Below are 18,174 nucleotides of genomic sequence, written 5' to 3' on the forward strand. Positions count from 1 at the left end.
GTGTCTTAATATTTAATATTCAAATATAATAACAAAAAGTAGCTTTAACAGAATTGTGGGAGAAATCCTCTTAGTGTGTTTTTTTTTCTGATCTTTAATAATTTTTTTTTGCTTTAACAACAGGTATACAAATCTGTATTTTATTGTAAGAAAAATAAAAGCTTCTTTCTCACTTCCTCCTGTTCTTCCTGCTTTATTATAGAAAATGTTGTCACTCCATATTCCATTAATAATTCATCTCCTCCTGCTTTTATTATAGAAAATGTCATCACTCCATATTCCACTAATAATTCATTTGTTTAGTTAGTAATATGCTACATTGTTTATATCCTACATAATTTTTTCAGGGACTTTCCTTTTGCTTTTCCCTTTGAAGTATTCTTTCTTAAACAAAAATGTATCATTATTTATAAACAAAATTTGTTCTAACATGTTTTTTTTTTCCCCCAGTATGGGAACGTCTTACATCAAAATGTATTGTTTTTGAGGTTTTTTCTGGAGAAAATTGATTTTTGTTTTTTACACAAACTCTTCTAACATTCTTTTTTCCTTTATTTTAATTATTCAGACTAACTAAGACAGAAATGGGAAATTAGAGAATGTCTGCAAGCCAAGTATATTTTAATATCTTAATAGCAGAAAGGATTATCATCTTATCTACTTCCAGTGAGTGATTCCTAGTGTTATCCAATCTCAGAATTTCTAAGTTGGAAGCAGCCATATAATCCAATTTATAATTCCAAAATTAATCTTTGCTATTAGCATAAATAACTGGTGAGGTAACTCCACTTTTGGATGGAAAGCTCTATTATGCTGACAATAAACATAAATTTGCCTTTTTGCAATCTTCTTCCATTGTTCTAAGTTATGTTTTTAGGTGCCAAGTGGAGCAAATCTTATCCTTCTCTATGACAATCCTTCAGATATTTAAAGACAGACTCTTCCTTACCAAGTTTAATATTCTTTAGGCTTAAATCTCTAAGCTTCTTCAAGTGATCCTCATATAGTATGAATTTGAAGCCCTTTTGCCATTATGGTTACCCTTCTCAGAACTGGCTAGCATTATAATTTCTTTTCATCATTCGCCTAAATAAATTCTCTCCTTTAGTTTCCTTTCCTTTAATGGAAATTGAATAGTAATTAGTTGGAAATAACAGTGGCAAAATGGGTGAGCTAAAACAATTCTTCTGTCTTCTTTGATAGGATGGCATAATAATATGCTGTTTGGGGGGGAAGCTTTTAAAAAATCATATGTATTTGAAAGGCAAAGGGCCTGATAAATGTGTCACAGTTTTAGCTCCAAAATATTTTCTAAAGATATCCTTTATCAACAAATGTCCTATTTCTTATTCTCATGGTGTCAGGGAGATGACCCAGAATTCTTGAAGACTGCCACCTTCAGAGAAAGAACTAATAACTGTTTGAAAACAGACTGAAACATGCTATATTCACTTTTCTTTCATTATTTTTCTTTTATTAGGATTTTCTTATACAAAATGACTAATGTGGAAATGTTTTAGATGATTGCACATATATAACTTATATTGGATTGTTTACCATTTCCAAAAAGAGTAAGGGAAAGAATGGAAGAATAGAATTTGGAGCTCAGTTTTAAAATTTGTTTTAATATGTAATGGTGGAGAAATAAATTTTTTAAAAAAAGGATAAATGATAAATTAAGCCTGCTATTAAAAGCATAATACAGAGAGATTCAATACAAGATGGTCAAACACCAATTAATGTATTTTCTTTTGGCCATGGTGACCTGTAAAACAGTCAAAAAAACTATGATCTTATGTCTAGGGCAGCCCTTCTCTATTTTAATTATGACAATGACTGTAATTGATTAAATAAAAAAAAAGAATAGATGGCATTAAGGCTCTTCTATAAATATTTATTGTTGATCTTTATCTAATGCCAAACTGACTGACATATTTGGGAGAAACTAACCATAACCAAGGATGATGTTCGTAATAGAGGTCAACTAGGAGATCTAAAAATATTGCAACTATATGGAAAGACCACTTAAAATTGACTCTCAGAGAGTAAAAAAGTGGATAGTTTCATGATAAAGGTAAAAAGAAATATCTTTTTAGGGGACATTTTTCCACGTTATCTTCCAATAGTCATGGTAAGCATAAGCAAATAAAAATTTTAATATTTTTGTATACTTAGATCTTTCTGGGGGGGAGGGGTTAATCACATACTTACTGTAGTATGATTACAGGATCAAAGGGTGTGGACAGTTTGGGAGCTCTTCTTAGTACCGTGTTGATTTCAGTAAGATTATACCAGTTTATAGCTCAACCAGCAATGTCATAAGAGCATCAGCATTGAATTATATATTTTAAACAACTGCCAAATTAATGAACTTGAAGTGATATCATAGATGTTTTAATTTGGATTTCTCAGGTTATTTGAGAATTTGAACACTTTTTCAATTTGTTTTTTATAGTTTGTGTTTTTTTTAAGAGTTGCCTATTTGTATCTCTTCGACCAACTATCTGTTGTACTTATACAAAGAATGGATCTCAAATCAATTCTAGTTGATAAGTAATGAACAGAACCAACTACACCCAGTGAAAGAACACTGGGAAATGAATGTGGACCACAACATAGCATTTACACTCTTTCTGTTATTGTTTGCTTGAATTTTTATTTTTCTTCCCAAGTTATTTTTACCTTCTTTGTAAATCTGATTTTTCTTGTATAGCAAGACAACTGTATAAATATGTATACATATATTGTATTTAACATAAACTTTAACATATTTAACATATATGGGACTACCTGCCATCTAGGGGAGGGGATGGAGGGAAGGAGGGAAAAAGTTGGAACAGAAGTTTTTGCAAGGGTCTATGTTGAAAAATTACCCATGCACATGTTTTGTCAATAAAAAGCTATTTTTAAAAATGTCCAAGAATGGATTTTCTTGCATCTTTCTGTCACATTTTTTTATGTTACAACACACTTTTGTCAGAGAAGTTTGCAACAAAAATCTATTTTTTTCCCATTCTGTCTTTTTTTCCCCTTGTATTCTAAGTTTATTACTTTTTGTTGTGTAAAAATATTCAAATATTTAAAAAAATTCAAATCCATTTATCTTGTCTCCCACAATTTCCTCAATTTAAAAAAATAGGTAAAACAGAAATTTTCTCTTCATTCTTATGAATGAATATGCTCTTTTAAGAGCAACTGAATTATAACCTTCATTTAAGAATTATAATTGTTCTATTTGATTTATCTTATACCATGCCTTGTTAAGTTATTTGTTTTGTCATAAGGGAGTATGGTTTAGCAGTAAAAGTCATATCCCACCCCTAACAACACTAAAACACAATTCTCGTATTTTATATTCTTACTTTTTTTAAGTTGAAAAAAATTTTCTCATTGCTCTGAAATTCCCTTTCTCTCTGTATTGTTCATCACTCATTTTTTTGTCCTATTCCTTTGTTCTGTCATGTTTCTCTATGTTGAAAATTGTTTTATTCCTCTTTCCTCCACTTTTCCCCATTCCCCATGATCTTATATAAAATGAATTACTTACAAGAAAGAATAGCCTAAATAATGTAAGTATTGGAATTAATCAAACATTATTATTTCCATGTGAGTTAGGAATTAACTCTATCAAATTTCTTTGGCGTAATGTGAAAATTGTATTTCATGTGCTTTTAGACTGGGTAGAATTTAGAATGTTGTTTCTTATTTTCTCGTTTAGAATCTGAACTTTACAGGGTTTCGTAAAATCCTTAAAAAGCATGACAAGATCCTGGACACATCTCGTGGAGCAGATTGGCGAGTGGCCCATGTCGAAGTGGCACCATTTTACACATGCAAGAAAATCAACCAGCTTATCTCTGAGACAGAGGTAGAATAATTTTCCCTTCTGCACCAGACATTCTCAATCCTGTCTGGCTTCTGTCTGACCTTGGGCCATGTTCCCCAACTCTTTGGGTCTCAGTTTTCTTTCCTATAAAATGAGGGAGTTGAAACTGCATAACTTCTAAGGTTCCATCCAAGTCAGGCATGCTGTGAGTATTTTTGCCTTTTGGAATTAGAAATTTGATGATTTCACCAGTTAACATCTACTCAGAAATCGTCACAAATTAACGGAAGAGATTTTACAGATATTTTAAGTCTTGTTTTTTACTTTAGACATTTTTCACGTATGCTGAATTTTATGTTAAACTTCTGCTTTTTTCCCTAGGCTGTAGTGACCAATGAACTTGAAGATGGAGATAGACAGAAGGCCATGAAGCGTTTGCGAGTTCCTCCTTTGGGAGCAGCTCAGGTTAGGCTTTATTACCAACACTTTGTCTCTTAGCTGATGTACTTAATTTCTAAACCAGGCTGTTTAGTTGTGAAACATATTTACTACATAATATTTTTGTGTTTTCTTTTGGGTCGGGATTTCAAAGGCTTAGGATTAAAAGAAGTTAATCATAATTGAAAAGACATTTATTAAGGAACATCTATGAGTGGTTATAAAAAATTAACCAAACTGCTAACAGTCCCTTCCTTTGGGGAGTTTTTAGTTTAAAAATTTCAACATGGAAGCATAGTGATGGTGGGACTTATAACAATAAATAAGAATTCTTTTCATGGCTAGGTTTTTAAGAAATTTTGATAATAATGCCTCCAACTGGGAAAGGGAAAAAAAGATTTAAGAATCCAAGAAAAAAATTGGGTATGCAACCACTATAAATTATCGTGTTTTTTAGGAAGTTTGGTGGTGTAATAGAGTGTCCAGCCTGGAATCAGGAAAACCTGAATTCATATATGGCTTTAGACACTTAGCTATGTAATCTTGGGTAAGTCACTGTTTAAAAAAAAAAAAATCTCTTTGCCTAAGTTTTCTCATCTGTAAAGTGAGGATAATTATATTTACTTTCTGGGGTTGTTGAGTTATTTGCAAAGCTAGTAGTCCAGTGCCTGTCGCATATTAGACTTAATAATTTTTTTCCTTCCCTTTCCTTTCTCCTTCCCTCTTAAGATTTTCTTGCAGAACCTGTTATGTGAATTTCCCTAGTTTCAGTTCATAACAAATACTTTAATGTGAATTATATAGAGAGTCATATTACACTCTCATAGCCTTTCCCCTAGTTCAAGACCTCATCACCTTTCACCTTAACTATTGTAATTGTTTAATTGTTATTTCTTCTAGCCTTTATTTTGTCCAGTTCATTCTCCAAATAGTTGCCAAATTGATAATCCTAAAATATAAGTCTGATCACATTGTTTCCCTACTAAACAATTTTTAATTGTTCCCAATTGCTTTTAGGATAAAATAGAAAATTCAGTGAGATGGCCCCAGCCTTCTTTTTCAGATTTATATAATTCCCTTCAAGTATTCTGTATTCCAGTAAAACTTGCCTGATTTCTATTTCTGTGTACATTATTTTACCCAGTACTATTTTGTTTTTACACAATTGATCATCCATGTTTCAAGTATGCTCTTTCCTACCTTTACATTTTAGAATCCTAGAGATTCCTTCAGTGCTAACTCAAGTCTTTCTTGATCTTCCCAGTTATTAATATTCTTGAAGTTATTTGTATTCTGTATAATTTGTATCACTTCTTTACAAATGCTTTAACTATTCCCTCACCTTTCAGTAGAATGTAAATCCCTTGAGAACAAGGATGATTTTGTTTTGGCTTTTGTATTCTGAGTGACTACTATTTGGAGTTGAATTGAATTAAACTGAAAAATAATATATTTTTTTTTTAGACTGAGGTAATTGGGGTTACGTGACTTGCCCAGGGTCAAACAGCTAGGAAGTGTTATATGTCTAAGGTCAAATTTGAATTCAGGTCCTCCTGACTTCAGGGCTGGTGCTTTATCCACTGGGCCCCCTGAAAAATAATCTTATGATTTTAAATATTTTCTGCTATTTGGCCAAAATTTTGTTTTTGTTTTTGTTTCTCTTTTATCCCCAGCCTGCACCTGCCTGGACTACATTTAGAGTTGGCCTGTATTGTGGAATATTTATTGTATTGAATGTTGCCCTTGTTCTCACAGGTAGGTATCTTCTATCTTGAATAGAATAACTTTTGGTTGAATCTGAAGCTTAAAATATGTTGAGCATGATGGTTGTATACATATATCCCTTTGCTAAGATAAAATCACCAAAAAGAAACTTTGATTATTCAGTTTGTAATTGTGCTTGTTAGTCAGACATTTTGTTATATTTGTTTCTTTAGGAAATAACCAGTTAAATGTTTTTTTCCTTTATTATTCTGTGCTTTCTTCATATAGTCCTCTTGTTATTTAGCAGCTTCAACTGTCTGAAATATATAACCAAAAACTAGGAAGTAAGATGAGTAAAATAGATGTTCAAATGCTTTTGCATTTTACTCATAAGAGCCCATCAGTCCTTTATCAAGACACTATATTTTGTTGTTTTATATCTAATTCTAACAACATTGGTTATTGGTTTGGATATTGGAGAAAATGTATTAGAAATAGAATTATTTGAACTTCTTGAAGCAGGCAGACCCTGCAACAAACAGAAGTATGGTTGTAGCAAAGAAGCCAGAAACGATAAAATAATAGCAAGATCTTGAAAGTCTTTGTAGATTGAGTCCATTTAATAAAGGGACAAAAAGTCTTATGTAACTCAGTTACTAATGGGACAGTATGATATTATAATGTTTGTAGTGATGTCCCTGTGTCATCAGAAAGATGTGATTCCACAGTTACAATCATGTACTCTGAAAAGACAGAGAAATAAGTAATCCATTTTAGAAGGATTTCCATTCAAAATGTTTCAAATTTTCAAAGTATTAATGTTTAAAAGAATAAATTTGAATCATCTAAGCATTCATTTATGTTATGTCTCCACAATTCCAAATACAAAGTTTTGCTTTAGAAAGAGTTATTCTTTTAGCCTTTCTATAACTTTGTATAATGAGAAAGTAGCACAACTTTCAGGTATTGTTACACTCCGTCTCTATTGTCATACTATTTGTTATTATTATCTCTCTTACTACTTTAAAATGTCACTAATGATACCTCAGTCTAAATTGTAATGGTCTCAGAAAGACTTTACTAGGTCTTTAAATTTTGTTGTCATGGTTTTTAGTTTCATTTGAAAATTCCTATATAACCAGTTACTATAAATCTGATATACAAATTGTATTCTATGATAAATACATTTGTGGTACAGTAGAAAATGTGTAGGATTTTGAGGTTAGAGGGACTTGAACTTTAATCAGTTTACTGCTTGTGTGATCCTGACCAAGTCAAATAAATTCCCTGGGTCTGTCTATTTTCCTTTTATGAAAAGGACTTGAACTAAGCTCTATAGTTCCTACCTTTTTTTAATCTACAATCCTATTCAATCAATTCAAATTAAATAAACAATTATTAAGCACATATTGTGTGCAGATTACAGTGATATATGTTGGGATAGTTTTTAAAAATGTAGATGAGACACCATTCCTACTCTTGTGAAATATATAGTATACTGAGGGAATGTTACATGCATTCAGTATAATGTACTTTAATACATAAGTTCCTTGGAGACCTACAAAACAAAGTGTTATATGAGGTCTCAGAAAAAAAAGTTCTTAGTAATAAACAGTCAGGGAAGACTCTATGGCCTTTGAGTTTGGCTTTAAAGGGGGGATGGTTAACATGCATGTTTAGTTGTCCTGATACATTTCTTGCCACTAGAGCTCTGGAGGAGAGAGGCAAGTGACCTTGCCCAGCCCTCCCTCACTTAAATCCAGTTTATTTGTATGTCATGGCATCCCCTCCCTGATGTCATGGTCCTCTTCCACATATGGAATCCCAGCAGTTGACCAACACAGCTTTTCCCTACTTTTCTTTCTCTCTCCTCTTGTCCTGCCCTTATATACAGAAAAGGATCAAGGATAGAACCTTAGGGAACATTCATTTTAATGGATTAGGAAGCAGTTAAAGTGCAGTGGAGAAATATTTAGAGTGGTAAGAGAATAGAAGTGGTGAAATATAATCCTCTGCATTCAAGGAGGAGAGAATTCCTATTAGGATAGTCAGCAGTGTCAAATGGGACAGAGGAATCAAGGAAAAGCTGTACAGTGAAAAAGACCATTGGGTTTGAGTATTACACAGTCATTAGTGATCTCTAAGAAAGTGGCTTCTTATTTTGAAGAAGCCATGTTGCAAGGAAGTTAGGAAGTAGATTTTCAATTAGTTCTTCAGAAAAAATAAAATAATAACTTGTGATAAATGGTAAAGAAATGACTTTTTTAGGATTAAAGAGTTTTGACCATGTAGCTGGATATGTGGAAAAACAATGAGATATAAAGATAAATAAGAAAAGAAATGATTATTGGAACATCATTGTCCCATATGAGGTAGGAATGAAGGAACTCAAGATACATGTCTAAAGATTGGCCTTAGTGAGGAGCATGATTCTTCCATTTCTGAAGGGAAATGGAAGTATCAATTTATGAACTAAAAACAGTATTAGAATTAGAATTAGTAAAGTAAATATAGTGGAAACCTAAGTTCTAATTCATTCTCTCCTTAGAATATAAACTCCTCCATTAAATTGTAAGTTTCTTAGGGACAGCATCTTTTTGTTTTTGTTTGTTTTTTATCCCCATTACTTTAGTTCATTGTCTGGCACATAGGAAGCTCTCAACAAATGTTTGTTGGTTAATTGAATGATTACTTCTCACTGTGTCACTTCATTGAATCTGAATTTCCTGCTTCTTTTTTTTTTTTTTAAAGTTCTTTTGAGGATGAAAATATAAAAAATTATGTGAAAGTACTTTTGAGATACCATTTAGTTTGTAGGTTCACAGAGCATTGTGAGATCTAAGTAAGGGAGCGCTGAGGAGGCCATCAGATACTTTCAACTACTTTCTTCTACTCTTTTTGTATTAAATCAAACCAGAAGAATCACAAAACCCATAAGAAAAATTTATATATCAAAAGTCACAATCAACTGGGCCATGGGTGATAAACCTTAGAACATGGCTTCTGGTTATTTCAGTGTTTCTCTGTGTGAGACATTAGTTTATTTGATCATGGGCTTACTTACCCATATGTGCCTAGTAGTGACACTGTCATATGCTGACAGCCCCAGAATGACTTTGCATATTTCTCATTGTCTACAGAAAAAGAAAAAATGTGAGTTGGTAATACTTCATCAGCTTCCTCATTTTTCATTGATTCATGGTGGTGGGGATAGTCTATGATCCATTCTTTAACCTTAGTCTAGAGTTTGTAAAATATCCTTATCTGTTCATTCCTAAATCAGCAAGTTGAGTACAAATCTGGCTTATCCTGTGGTCTCAAGTATTCAAGCCTAGAAAATAGTAAATAGATGCCATGTTCGTTAGACTGGACTTATGACTTAGCTGTTAACTTTTCTCAAGGAATTATATAGGTCTGGTAAAGACAATAACATGGATCCAAGGCTTTTGTTCTATACTTCATATATTGGACTGTCTTCTTGATCAGCTGACAGATGCAAAGATTAAAAAAAATTTTCACTGTAGAATAAATATGTTGTTAATAATAGAAATAATTTTATCTTGCAGTAAATATCTTTTTTATTATAGCTTTTTATTTACAAGATATATGCATGGGCAATTTTTCAGCATTGGCAGTTGCAAAACCTTTGGTTCCAACTTTTCCCCTCCTTCCCCCCATCCCTTCCCCCAGATGGTATGATGACCAATACATGTTAAATATGTTAAAGTATAAATTAAATACAATATATGTATACATGTCCAAACAGTTATTTTGCTGTACAAAAAGAATTGGAGTCTGAAATATTGTACAATTAGCCTGTGAAGGAAATCAAAAATGCAGGTGGAAAAAAATAGAGGGATTAGGAATTCTATGTAGTGGTTCATAGTCATCTCCCAGAGTTCTTTCTTTGGGTGTAGCTGGTTCAATTCATTACTGCTCTATTGGAACTGATTTGGATCATCTCATTGTTGAAGAGGGCCACGTACATCAGAATTAATCATCATATAGTATTGTTGTTGAAGTATGTAATGATTTCCTGGTCCTGCTCATTTTACTCAGCATCAGGTCATGTAAGTCTCTCTAGGCCTTTCTGAAATCATTCTGCTGGTCATTTCTTATAGAACAATAATATTCCATAATATCCATATACCACAATTTATTTAGCCATTCTCCAATTGATGAGCATCCACTCAATTTCCAGTTTCTGGCCACTACAAAGAGGGCTTGCAGTAAATAGCTTAATCATTTATAAGAGGGAAAATCATTGCATTTTTAACGTTATAAAAAGCTGAAAAACTTCATTTTTTTTACATCAAATAACCTATAATTTAGTCCATCTGTCTAAAGAAAATGCTCTTTTATGAAAGGAGGCAAATTTTCTTTTTACTCAATTTTATAAGCATATAATTTGTGTTTTTATGATTTTCAGTGTTTCCTCATGTTCTCTAATTGCTTCTTAATTAGCCTCCTTGCCTTAAAACCCTATACCCTATCTATTCTTCCTACCCAATGATAGTCTTTTTAACAGGTTTTCTTCCTCCTGTTTCAGGAACTTTATTATTCTTGACTCGTTAAATATGGTTTTTTTTTTTTTTTTTAGGAAGTAAAGTTTTTCAACAGCTCTGCTACTTTTTCAGTCTGATTATGAACTCTATAGTCCAAGACTTTTTTTTTTTTTTTTTTTTTGTTCTTCTCCATGAATGGTCTTCTGTGTCCCTCCTCTGAACCTCTCACAAGTTTCCTTTCCTGAATTTCCTTCCTCCCTTTTAATCTTAATTTATAAAAGTAAATCAACCTTATGATTTTTTCAAACACACACCACACACACACGCAAACACACACACCCTATAGTGATATCACTATTTTTTGCATGAAATTGCTTTGTATTAAAACTGCTGGGATAACTGGAAATTAGTATGGCAGAAATTAGGCATGGACCCCTAACACCTATACCAAATAAAGATCAAATGGTCCATGATTTGACATAAAACAGATTTTCAAATTGGAGAACATGGATATTTATCTCAGACTTGTGGAAGGAAGAAATTTTGACTAAAAGTGAACTAGAACCATTGATCCAAAATTTTGATTACATCAAATTAAAAGCTTCTTTTTTAAACAAAACTAATGAAACAAGATTAGAGGAAAACAAACTGGGAAAACATTTCCAATTAAAGGTTTAAATAAAAGGCCTTATTTCAAAATATATAGAAACGACTCTAATTTAAAAAACCAACCATTCTCAATTATAAATGGTCAAAGGATATGAACAGACAATTTTCAGATTGAAATTAAATATTACCCACTCATTAAATTTAAATCATTATTAATCAAAATGCAAATTAAGACAACTCGGATACCACTACACCTTCAGATTGGGCTAAGATACAGGAAAAATAATGATAGTGTTGGAGGGATGTGGGAAAACTGGGAACTGATACATTGTTGGTGGGCTGTAGCAAATCAACCATTCTGGAAGCAATCTGGTTTCCCAAAAAAGTTATCAAACTGGCCCCTTTGACCCAACAGTGTTTCTAGGGCTTATACAGGAGATACTAAAAAGGGAAAGGGACCCTTTGCCAAAAGGTTTTAGCCCTGTTTGATTGGCTGAAGCTGGGAAAGGTGGCTGCCCATCATTAAATGTTGGGTAAATTGTGGTAAAGAATTTTATGGACTTTTTGTTCTTGGAAAACCATCAAGATGAATACAAGAAGCTTGGAAAATTACATGAACGTCTAATGAAATACAGAACCAAAGAGATGTTATATCGTAACAAGGGACTGTATGAAGATGCAATTTGTGGAGGCGGATCTCTTTTTAAAAAGTAAATTCAGTTTCAATTGATCAATGATGGAAGCACTCACCCAAAAAAAAAAAAAACACTGGAAATAAATGTAAACTTTTGCATTTTGTTTTTTCTTCCGGGTTACTTTACCTTCTGAATCCAATTCTCCCTTGCAACAAGAAAACTTTTGGATCTACACATACATTTTTAGGAATCTGGACATATTAACATATATTAAACTTGCCATCTAGGGGGAGGGTTGGAGGTGGGAGGAAAAATGGAACAAGTTCAAGGGTAATTTGTAAAAAAAAAATTACCTAGGCATGGATTTTCTTTCAAATAAAAAAAAAAAAAAAATTCTTTGTATTTGTTTTTTATGGATTTGTCTGCCTTGTCATGCTTTTTGTGTCATGTTTGTCTAGTAGAATGTAAGCTCACTGAGGATGAGAATTGATTTTTTTTTTCCTGTATCCAGTCTTTTAACATAATAGGCTCCTGTGATTACTTGTTGATTGATTATGTACTTACAATTTTGAACTCTCGCCATATGTATAAAATTGCCTATATGATCTATGTGTGGATGTGATTAATGTTTTTTAAACATTTGAAGCCAGTACTGGATTTTGTTATTTCAGCTAGCATTGAAAAAAATTAAGTATTAATATTTTTATCCTCATTCACGCCAAAATTATACTCATAATAATTGACATTGTTTTATAGGGAATTGTCTTTTGGTTTCATTTATCATATCATCAAGGGTTCTAAGAATATCATATTTAAAGATGTCTTACAATTATAAGCAACTTAATTATTATTCTGTTACTTCTTTCATGATTTGTTACCACTGGATATTTGGTACAATAAGGACTAAATATAAAACTTTGCAGATAAGTTTCTGGAGTTCCATTTACCTGAAATGCAAAATAAGAATATATTAGCATCTTGTAAAAGAATAAAGGAAAAAAGCATGGGGCATTGAAATACTTTATATCTTAGAGATAATACTTTTTTTTTCCCCTGAAAGAGCAGGTAGTGGTAGGTGGGGAAAATCAATTCTTGTCTTTCTTAGATTTCTCCTTTCTACACTAAAAGAGATAACTTATAGATTGATAGCCAGAAGTTTGTTTTTTGGTTTTTTTAAACAGCCATAAGCTGTAAAATAGTTATCTGTTCCAGACCTTTCATTTTTATAGTTGAAGAAATTGAACCCCAAGGTGTTTTTGAGCTAGTAAGTGACCTAACCATGGTTCATACTCTGGGTTCCATCTGTAAATCTGTCTTTTCCTCACTGTACTACACTAACTTGCAAATGTTTTGTGAAACATTTTTATTTTTTAGATCTTTAGTTGAATCACATTATAATTTTTCCAAAAAAAGTGTTCTACCACCAATCCATGTCCAATGTTATAGATTTATATATGTGTATAGAACCTTCTGATCTTTTCAAAATAAAAGGAAATGACTTTTCTAGAACCTTTACCTTATATTTTAAAGAAACTTGGAACTAATTTGAAACTAAACATTTAGTATATAATGCTTAGTATATTTTAATTAAGCCTTTATTTATTTAGCTGTTCCTTTCATAACATATTGGTAACCATTGCTTAAAATGATTTAGAGACAATATAGAGAGGGCTATGAATTTATCACTTAAAATATATTACACTTCCCTGCCTGTGAGTTACATATGTTTAGAATATGGTGCTAATGAAGCTAGGGTCATGAATTTTATTTCTAAATCATCTTTTTAGATTTTCTCTGTCCATGGTCACAGATTATATATAATCTAGGATAAATTAGTGAAAATTCATCACTATTTTAGTAAAAATAAATCATATCACATGTCCTACTAATGGACTAGTATTGTTTTCTTTGAATATGATCAGCACAAGATTTATTCTGGCAGTGGTATTTTATCAAAATGCTTTTCTAAAAATGGAAGGGGAAAGTGAGAATCACTTCTCATTCATTCAAGAAATGCTTATTGAATATCTGAACTATGTTAAGGATACAAAAACAAAATATAGCCTAAATAAAATGTTTCAATAAATATTATTCTTCTGGTCTATTCAGTTCCATGAGAGCAAGGTCTTTTGTTTATTTATTTGTTTATATTCAGGCCTGATATATGGTAGACACTTAAATGCTTGTTAACCAACTGACAGGCTTCCTTATCCTATTTGCAATGTGTAAAGTGAAGAGATTTGTTAAAAAAAGATATTAATAATTGACATTTAAAGTTAATACTGCAAAAATTATTATCACATACCAGATAAATGATTTTAAAAATTAAGATGACACAGTTTAGAGGAGGTAGAGATTATGATGAGTTGAATTGATCAATTATGATTGCAAAAATAGCAAAAAAAACAGGATTTGACTCAACTTTAGAAAATGAATAAAGAAGAAAATGACATTTAGGGTTAATTTGGTTTCCATTTATGGAAGATGTTCAATGCTAAGCTAAAGAACCTTAAATATCTTCTAGTCTTATCATTTTATAGGCATGAAAAATTAGGCCTAAGTAATTTTGTGATTTCTTGCAAGGTTTCACAGATAGCAAATGGTAGAGCTGAGATGTAGTGATCATATTTGAGGTTTCAATGTAAATTGAAAAGAAGAAATAGATTTTTTAAATGTTATGCTTATTACTAATCATTAAAATTAATGTTTCTTTAGGTGCATTTAAGCTTGGTGATGATAAGATGGTATGGCCCCTAATAAGAATCTATCGAGGTGGCTTTCTCCTAATTGAGTTCCTTTTTCTGTTGGGCATCAACACCTATGGTTGGAGGCAAGCAGGAGTGAATCATGTGCTCATATTTGAACTCAATCCCCGCAACAATTTATCCCATCAGCATCTCTTTGAGGTAATTAGAAGAGAACAGGTATACACCTTTAACACAGTTTAGATATATTAAATGTTTTTCTTAACTGGTATTTGAATCTGTGGCTAAAAGTGCTATCATTTTATCCTGCTGACAAAAGGAAATTCAGAGAACTGTGAATAATGGGATATAATTAATTTTGCCCTCCTTTCTTCTTCATCAGATTGCTGGATTTCTTGGGATATTGTGGTGCTTGAGCCTGCTGGCATGCTTATTTGCTCCAATCAGTGCTATTCCCATACAAGTTTACCCACTTGCACTATATGGATTTATGGTTCTCTTTCTTATCAACCCCACCAAAACTTTCTACTACAAGTCCCGGTTTTGGCTGCTTAAACTCTTGGTAAGTCTAAAAAGCCAGGTATAGAATTTTAAGTATAATCATAAATATTTGAAGCCAAAAATGCTTCTTAGACATCAATTTAAAATATGTTTTAGAATCATTGTATTTAATTATCTCCATCAATCAATCAATAAATGTTTGTGGATGTGTGTGTGTGTGTGTGTGTGTGTGTGTAAATTTTTTTGCTAACAGAGGTTAGCTACCAATGAGGAACTGGTTGCTGAAGTCATAATGATGAGAACTTTTGAGAAACATGACCAGTACATATTGGAATTTGTGATAGAGGAGAGGAAAGCTGAAAAATAGTTTGATGTCCATATTAGATTTTTAGAAATCAGATGATTTCAGAGGACTTAGAGAAATAGAGATCAGAGCTTATGGATTAAAATTCGACAATATCTGGTAGCTCAGGAGTGATGAGAATCTCTGAAGACTGAGCAGGAAATTTTGAAGACAGAAAGAAAAAAATTCTGATTTAGAAGAAAATGTTTGAGAATTGCCTGCTGACATTGCTACCATTCTAATGCAGACAGGTCCTCATCTCCTCATGCTTGGACTTTCCCAGTAGCTTTCTGGGGAGCCTGCTTGTCTCCTGTCTCTCCCCATTCCAGTCTCCCTTCCATTTAGCTGCCAAAGTGATTTTTCTAAGTGCAGTACAACCATAACCCCACACCCATCTCCAACTTAGTAAATTCCAGTGACTCCCCACCACTCCCAGGAGCCCTCCATAACTATCTCTTTCCCTACTCCCCCTTTCCATTCCTTTTTCAACTCTCACACAGTCTGGGGCAACTAGACTCTCTGGTGGTCCATGAATGAGCTGAGAAGCTCAGGTCTTTTTCTCTGGCTGACCCCTGTTCCCAGCATGCTCTTCCTCCTCATCCTTACCTCCTGGCTTCTCTGGCTTTCTTCAAGTCCCAACTCTCTTAATTTTAGCGTCTTCTCTTTATAAATTATTTGCTATTTATCCAAACTCATTTTGTATATGTTTACTTATTGACTCCACATAGATTGTGAGCTTCTTCAGACCAGGAACTGTCTTTTAAATGTTTTTTGTATACCCAGCTTAGCATTGTACTTGGCATGTAGTAGGTAATTTAGAAAAGTTTGGTTGATTTTGCCAATTAAAAAGATTGCAAGGAATATATAGGAAATTCATAGTAGCCTAGAATCAGTCAGATCTGGCTGTGTGACCTTGAGCAGGTTGCTTAATCCTGTTTGCCTCAGTTTCCTTATCTATAAAATGAACTAGAGAAGGAAATGGCAAACCACTCTAGTATCTTTACCAAGAAAATCCCAAAGAAGAGTCATGAAGAGTTATATATCAATGAAAAATAACTGAACAAAAACATAGTATAATACTCTGATAGTATTAGAATAGTAATATTCAAATTATTGTACAAATTTATTGCTATACTAAGCAAATTACCAAAGACATACTACCTTAAATTAGGTAAGAATATCAATGTATTTGGAGTGGGGGATAGAACATATGTTTCTACAAGATCTCAAGTTGTAACACCAACAGTGAGGAGCAAAACTATATCTGATCTAGATAACAAATAGTTAAGCATACCAGTTAAGCAAGACCCAGAAACAAATACACACGGCAGTCTAGTTTACAATAAATCCATGAACACAGATTACTGAGATAGTGCTTTTTATTCAAGAATTGTTAAAAGAAGCAATTAGATAGACAGTGGATGGAGCACTGATCCTGGAGTCAGGAGTACTTGAGTTCAAATCCAGTCTCAGACTTAACACATACTAGTTGTATGATCTTGGGCAAATCACTTAACCCTGATTGTCTCGCCAAAAAAAAATAAAGAAATAAAATAAAGAAAGAAAGAAAAAGAACTGCTTTAAAAACATACACACACACACTGGAAAACAAGTTATTGAAAAATAAATTTAGATCAATGTCTTACCAGAATTTTCAAACTCAAAAAAAAAGGAAAAAAGAAAAGAGGCACACTAACGAGGGATCTCTGTGGGTTTGACTTAGAAAACTATCCAGTAACATCTGTAATACAGTACATATTTATTTTATTGAATATTCCAATTATATTTTAATCTAGTTCAGACTATACTTGGGAATGTAACAAGTTGCATGGGCCACATGTTTGACTCTTCTTTCTTGTAATATAGACATTAAATACCAAATGGCTCTATTATCCAAATATCATACATAAAAAGGGGGGAGGGGTATGCAGGTAGAAGAATATTCCAGGATGATTAGACCACTGAGGAGGTTGGAACTTCCAGGGTGAGAAGGCTTCTGAGACATGGTGGCAAATTCTGGAGCATCAGAAGAGCTAGTACTGGAAAGCAATCTGGTTTGGGCCCATTCTATTTTGCAGATAATTCATTAAGCCTATGCTATCTGTAAGACAGTGATAAGCCATGGAAGAGATCCAAAGTACTGTGAGACATTTCAGGAGGGAGACTTCATTTTCAGCTTGTATAAAGTAGAGTGGAGGAGGGAGTAGGGCAGAAAGGGAAGTCAGGGGTTGGGGGAATTCATGAGACAGCTGGCATCTGAATTGAGCTTTGAAAGAAGAGAGTTTAGGTTTAGTTTAGTTTAGTTTTTAAACAGAGGTGGAATTGGGAAGAAATCTATTCTATAAATTTATTCCAGACCTCTGGAATAGCATGAGCAAAAGCACAGAAAGCAGGGTGAGACTGGGAACAATGAGTAACCTAATTCTGATGGAAGCCTTCATGAACAGAAGTGGGGAAATAAATCTAGTAAAATATATTGACAGTCATATTGTAGAGAGCCTTAACTACCAAGTTAAGGAGTTTGTACTTTATTTGTTAGGTGTGACGACCACGCTAGCACCCTGGATACCTTAGAATCAGCCAGAGTCAGGATAAGCAAAAGTCCTTAGTCTTTAGGAGTAGAAGTGAAGGGGGTGGAAGCAGGACTTCTGCAACCTCCTTCTTCCTCGTCTACTGCCAAAGTGACCCTGGCTAGTCTTATTCCACCCTCTAGTCCCTCCTACAATCCTCTCTATATACACCAATCATTGAGCCAGCACAGGATAGTGGGAAGGGCCATTTTCCAAGCATATGCCCATAGAGTATTGACCAATTGGTAGTTAGCCTTAAGTATTCGGCAGTCCTGACCTCTGCATCCATTCAATAGTTTCAGCCCTCTACAGTTAGGCATTTAATAATCATTGGAAGT

At 33.0% G+C, this 18,174-nt stretch overlaps 1 protein-coding gene across 2 annotated transcripts in view; it reads left to right on the forward strand.

Moving 5' to 3' along the window:
- XPR1 (xenotropic and polytropic retrovirus receptor 1) overlaps positions 1-18,174 on the forward strand; it is a 198,181-nt gene that overhangs the window by 102,826 nt on the left and 77,181 nt on the right. For both annotated transcript variants that reach the window (XM_031936982.1, XM_031936983.1), the window contains exons 5-9: positions 3,719-3,868; positions 4,208-4,291; positions 5,938-6,019; positions 14,433-14,623; positions 14,805-14,984. In XM_031936982.1, the coding sequence (XP_031792842.1) occupies positions 3,719-3,868; positions 4,208-4,291; positions 5,938-6,019; positions 14,433-14,623; positions 14,805-14,984 (687 nt within the window). The remainder of the gene's footprint in view (positions 1-3,718; positions 3,869-4,207; positions 4,292-5,937; positions 6,020-14,432; positions 14,624-14,804; positions 14,985-18,174) is intronic.

This window comes from Sarcophilus harrisii, chromosome 4 (assembly GCF_902635505.1).
Source record: "Sarcophilus harrisii chromosome 4, mSarHar1.11, whole genome shotgun sequence".
NCBI classification, from domain to species: domain Eukaryota; kingdom Metazoa; phylum Chordata; class Mammalia; order Dasyuromorphia; family Dasyuridae; genus Sarcophilus; species Sarcophilus harrisii.